This window comes from Dipodomys ordii, unplaced genomic scaffold, assembly GCF_000151885.1.
Source record: "Dipodomys ordii isolate 6190 unplaced genomic scaffold, Dord_2.0 Scaffold77, whole genome shotgun sequence".
Lineage (NCBI taxonomy): Eukaryota > Metazoa > Chordata > Mammalia > Rodentia > Heteromyidae > Dipodomys > Dipodomys ordii.
The window spans coordinates 1,706,593-1,712,038 of record NW_012267293.1 but is presented as its reverse complement, the minus strand read 5'-3'; the positions used below and the strand labels follow the sequence as shown (position 1 = coordinate 1,712,038).

At 57.5% G+C, this 5,446-nt stretch overlaps 1 protein-coding gene across 1 annotated transcript in view; it reads right to left on the bottom strand.

Annotated features, from left to right (window-relative positions):
* Rps6ka2 (ribosomal protein S6 kinase, 90kDa, polypeptide 2) overlaps positions 1-5,446 on the bottom strand; it is a 176,983-nt gene that overhangs the window by 17,166 nt on the left and 154,371 nt on the right. Inside the window, exon 16 of the mRNA XM_013024519.1 lies at positions 1,578-1,708. Coding sequence (XP_012879973.1) covers positions 1,578-1,708 — 131 coding nt within the window. The remainder of the gene's footprint in view (positions 1-1,577; positions 1,709-5,446) is intronic.

Here is a 5,446-nt window from a genome sequence, read left to right as displayed (position 1 = left end):
TGTGGGGTATAGGTGTCTGTGGGGTGTAGGTGTGGGTGTGGGTGGGGTGCAGGTGTGGGTGTCTGTGGGGTGCAGGTGTGGGTGTCTGTGGGGTGCTGGTGTTGGTGGGTGTGGGGTGCAGGTGTGGGTGGCTGTGGGGTGCAGGGCACAGGTGTCTGTGGAGTGCAGGTATGGGTGGGTGTGGGGTGCAGGTGTCGATGTCTGTGGGGTGCAGGTTTGGGTGTCTGGGGTGCTAGTGTGGGTGTCTGTGGTGTGCAGGTGTGGGTGTCCGTATGGTGCAGGTGTGGGTGTTTGTGGGGTGCAGGTGTGGGTGTCTGGGGTACAGGGCTGGGTGTCTGTGGGGTGCAGGTGTGAGTGTCTGTGGGGTGCAGGTGTGGGTGTCTGTGGGGTGCAGGTGTGCATGGCCGTGGGGTGCAGGTATGGGTGTCTGTGGGGTACAGGTGTGGGTGTCTGTGTGGTGCAGGTATGGGTGTCCGTGGGGTGCAGGTATGGGTGTCTGTGGGGTGCAGGTGTGGGTGTCTGTGGGGTGCAGGTGTGGGTGTCTGTGGGGTGCAGGTGTGGGTGCCTGTGGGGTGCAGGTGTGGGTGTCCGTGGGGTGCCGGTGTGGGTGTCTCTGGTGTGCAGTTGTGGGTAGGTGTGGGGTGCAGGTGTGGGTGTCTGTGGGGTGCAGGTGTGGGTAGGTGTGGGGTGCAGGTGTGGGTGTCTGTGGGGTGCAGGTGTGGGTGTTTGTGGGGTGCAGGTGTGGGTGTCTGTGGGGTGCAGGTGTGGGTGTCTGTGGGGTGCAGGTGTGGGTGAATGTGGGTTGCAGGTGTGGGTGGCTGTGGGGAGCAGGGCACAGGTGTCTGTGGGGTGCAGGTGTGGCTGTGGGGTGCAGGTGTGGGTGTCTCTGGGGTGCCTGTGTGGGTGTCTGTGGGGTGCAGGTGTGGGTAGGGGTGGGGTGCAGGTGTTGGTGTCTCTGGGGTGCAGGTGTGGGTGTGGGTGGGGTGCAGGTGTGGGTGGCCATGGGGTGCGGGCGTGGGTGGTCGCGGTGTGCCTGGCAAGTGTCTGCATGGAAGACCTGGGCTTGGGAACGCGATCCCGGGCCCCTCACCCAGCGCCCTGCCTGCCCTCAGTGGAGACACAATGCCCTGCAGCGCTGCGGGACACGTGCAGGGTGCCAGCACCTCTGCACAAGGCCACGGGAGGGAACGGGGCACCCCGCCCTCCTGGGCACTGGCAAGCACACCAGCTCTTCACCCAGCTCAGTCCTCAGTCCTCGGTGTTTTGGGTACATTGCGGGGAGAACTCTTTCTAGAATGATACTTTCCCTTGACCTTCCCCAGACCCACGGGAGGCCCCCACCCTCTCTCTGCGTGACCCCCGGCCCCTGGCACAGACATCACGGTGACTGTGCCTGGGGACTGTCCCTCTCCTGGAGGAGGGTGACAGCTCAGATCACCATAGCAACAGTTGGGAGCACGGAAGTGGGGACACGTCCGCCTCCACCATTCGCTACCCCGGCACCCAGCACCTTTGGGTGTGGGGTCCAGTGTGCCAGCCAGGGCCGGGTGACGCCGGCGTGGGGTGGTCAGGGTTACCTGCACAATGGGATGGACTGGGGCCGCCTGCGTGTCTTGCTGCAAGGGCTCCTGGACCAGGCTGGAGGCCACAAAGCTGAATCCGCGAAACAGGTGGTGAGCGCTGGCACTCGGAGGAACGCCGGGGGAGTCTGCGGGGGGGGGACACAGGGCTGTAGACATGCACGCGTGCACACGTTCCATGCACACACGTGTGTGTGCAGGCAAGCAGTGGCAGAGCTGAGTGGGCACAGGGCCTGTAGATGTGCACGTCTGCATGCGTTCTGTCTGTGTGTGTGTGCGCATGTGTGAGCATGTGCGCGTGTGTGAGCGCACATGTGTGCAGGCGTTGGAGAAGGCAAAGTAGTCACAGGGAGAAGACTCAACCTTATTGAACCACTTTATTGTAGGTGGTGCTAGTGGTCTGGGTTTAAGGGGCAAATATACCTAGGACAACAACTTCAGGTAATCACCCAACACACCTCATTGTATGTATGTGAGCTTTGAGATAGGGTCTGGCTGTGTAGCCCAGGCTGGACTGACATTCACAGTTTTCCTGCCAGGCGAGAGCGGGAAGTGAGTGCTTTACTGAGCTGTTTTGTAAACTTTGTACAAGTTGCTCATTGCTTGGCTGATAGGCAGCTGACCAGTTTCAAGACCATCATTTACAGCCAGTGACCATGGTTTACACCTGTAATCCTAGCTACTCGGGGGCTGCGATCTGAGGATTACGGTTCAAAACCAGCCTGGGCAGGAAAGTCTGAGACTCTGATTTCCAGGGACCTACTCAGGAATCCAGAAGTGGTGCTGTGGCTCAAGTGGTTGAGCACCAGCTTTGAGCAATGGAAACCCTGGCCCAGAGACCAGGCCCAGAGTTGAAGCTCTAGGACTGAAAAAAAGAAATTATTGAGCAAGCCAGAGGAAAAATGACTGGGCAGGGTGAAGAAAATATTTGCATAACTCAAGACAGACAGGAGGCTACACTATGCAAGAGCTCCCAGAACTCAAAAGAAAACCAGCAAACCAAGAAGCACCTGTGGCTGTCACAGGTGTGAAAAGATGGCAGCCTCTGAGCAGGATGTTTGCATGAGCTAGCCAGGGCCTGGGTGTACTTCAGTGGTAGAGAGCCAGCTGGCTCCATCCCAGCAAAAACGAGATAACAACACAAACAAACAAATACAAGGAGATGTCTTACCAACCACCTCTGGGTTGGGACTAGAGCAGAAGGAGGAAGGGAAAAGGCTGTGTGCTCTCTGAAGTTCAGTGTGTGGGAACTTAGGCTGCACAATCACTTTGGAAAGGACTTAGAATTAATGTAGGAAAGTGTGTGCTCTGGAGTGTCTGAGACAGCTCACACTGCACGTAGGTCCTCCTAGTCACCATTAGAGAAGCCAGGGCCCAGCCCGCAGAGCTCTGCCCGTATCACGAAGCAGGATGCCGTGTGATTCCAAGAAGCCTGAACAATCAGGTGAGGGGTAGCTGTGAGGGCCAGCGCGCACGCGCGTGCATACACACACACACACACACACACACACACAGATTGCTAACAAAGGCCAAATCCTCCCCCCTCCCTCCAAAAAAAACCCCACAACAACCCACGCGGGCACTGTGAATCCCACCTAACATCTGAGCTATGTGGGAGCTGGAAGCTGGATTTGGAGATCAGGAAGGTTCTGGACCAGCCCAGTTGAACAGGTTCCAGGACTTCTCCTAACAGAAGTCGGCCATGTGGTATGTGCCGGCCATTTCCGCCAGGCCCAGGCACAAATAGATCACCATCCAGGCATGCACAGGTAAAGAAACCCTACTGAAAAATAGACAGATGGAAGGGAGGTGTGGCTCAAATGGTAGAGAGCAACTGCCCTGAGTCAAAAAGCCAAGTTCAAGCCCTAGAACCATTACAAAACAAACAGATGAAAACAATCAAAACAAAAGGGTGCGGCTCAGCGGGGAGTGCCAGACCACTCCCCCCTTCCCCAGAACTCGGTTTCACAGCTTGAGTGTCTTCTGGGAGCACAGAGCAGGGTCTGTTTGTAGTGCACTGAAGGGAGTGTGTGTGCATGTGTGTGGGTGTGAGGTGTGTGCTTCTGTAGAGAAGAAGCCATGCTCACTTGGACGGATGCGCCTTCGTCTGTGCGGATGACCAGCAGAGGCTGGTGGGGGAGGCAGGATGGGAAGTAATGACAGGTTAGGACGTTCCATAAAACTCAGAGTGACAGCTAGCTGCCCGTGGTTCAGGCCTCCGATCCTAGCTACTCAGGAGATGAGATCTGAGGATGGAGGTGTGAAGCCAGCGGGAAGTCCGAGTCTCATCTTCAGGTAACTATCAGAAAGCTGCAAGTGTGGCCGGGGCTCTTATCGGCCTAGCACCAGTTTTGAGCAAAAATGCTCAGGCACAGCTCATAGGTCCTGAGTTCCAGGACCAGTACACACACACACACACACACACACACACACACACGCACACACACGCACCATCAGAGTGATTCTTATCACTTCAACTGCTACCCCAAGGCAAACTTCATGACATGAAGTTTGTGAACAGTGTGTGTGCAGTCAGTGTGGGCAGTGTGTGTGCAGTCAGTCAGTGTGGCCAGTGTGTGTGCAGTCAGTGTGGGCAGTGTGTGTGCAGTCAGTGTGGCCAGTGTTTGTGCAGTCAGTGTGGGCAGTGTGTGTGCAGTCAGTCAGTGTGGGCAGTGTGTGTGCAGTCAGTCAGTGTGGGCAGTGTGTGTGCAGTCAGTGTGGGCAGTGTGTGAAGTCAGTCAGTGTGCCAGTGTGTGCAGTCAGTCAGTGTGGACAGTGTGTGTGTAGTCAGTCAGTGAGGGCAGTGTATGGAGCCCGAGTGGACAGTCTGCATGGACAGCCCGTGTGGACAGTCTGTGAAGCCCTTGTGGACAGTCTGCAGCCTGTGTGGACAGTCTGTGCAGCCTGTGTGGACAGTCTGTGCATCCTGTGTGGACAGTCTGCAGCCTGTGTGGACAGTCTGTGTAGTCTGTGTGGACAGTCTGTGCAGCCTGTGTGGACACTCTGTGCAGCCCGTGTGGACAGTCTGTGTAGCCTGTGTGGACACTCTGTGCATCCCGTGTGGACAGTCTGTGCAGCCTGTGTGGACAGTCTGTGTAGTCTGTGTGGACAGTCTGTGCAGTCTGTGTGGACAGTCTGTGCAGCCCGTGTGGACACTCTGTGCAGCCCGTGTGGACAGTCTGTGCAGCCTGTGTGGACAGTCTGTGTAGTCTGTGTGGACAGTCTGTGCAGCCCGTGTGGACACTCTGTGCATCCCGTGTGGACACTCTGTGCAGCCCGTGTGGACAGTCTGTGCATCCCGTGTGGACAGTCTGTGCATCCCGTGTGGACACTCTGTGCATCCTGTGTGGACAGTCTGTGCAGCCTGTGTGGACAGTCTGTGCAGCCCATGTGGACACTCTGTGCAGCCCGTGTGGACAGTCTGTGCAGCCCGTGTGGACACTCTGTGCATCCCGTGTGGACACTCTGTGCAGCCCGTGTGGACAGTCTGTGCATCCTGTGTGGACACTCTGTGCATCCCGTGTGGACACTCTGTGCAGCCCGTGTGGACAGTCTGTGCATCCTGTGTGGACAGTCTGTGCAGCCCGTGTGGACAGTCTGTGCAGCCCGTGTGGACAGTCTGCGCAGCCCGTGTGGACTGTCTGTGCAGCCTGTGTGGACACTCTGTGCAGCCCGTGTGGACAGTCTGTGCAGCCCATGTGGACAGTCTGTGCAGCCCGTGTGGACTGTCTGTGCAGCCTGTGTGGACACTGTGTGCAGCCTGTGTGGACACTCTGTGCAGCCCATGTGGACAGTCTGTGTAGCCTGTGTGGACAGTCTGTGCAGCCCGTGTGGACAGTCTGTGCAGCCCGTGTGGACAGTCTGTG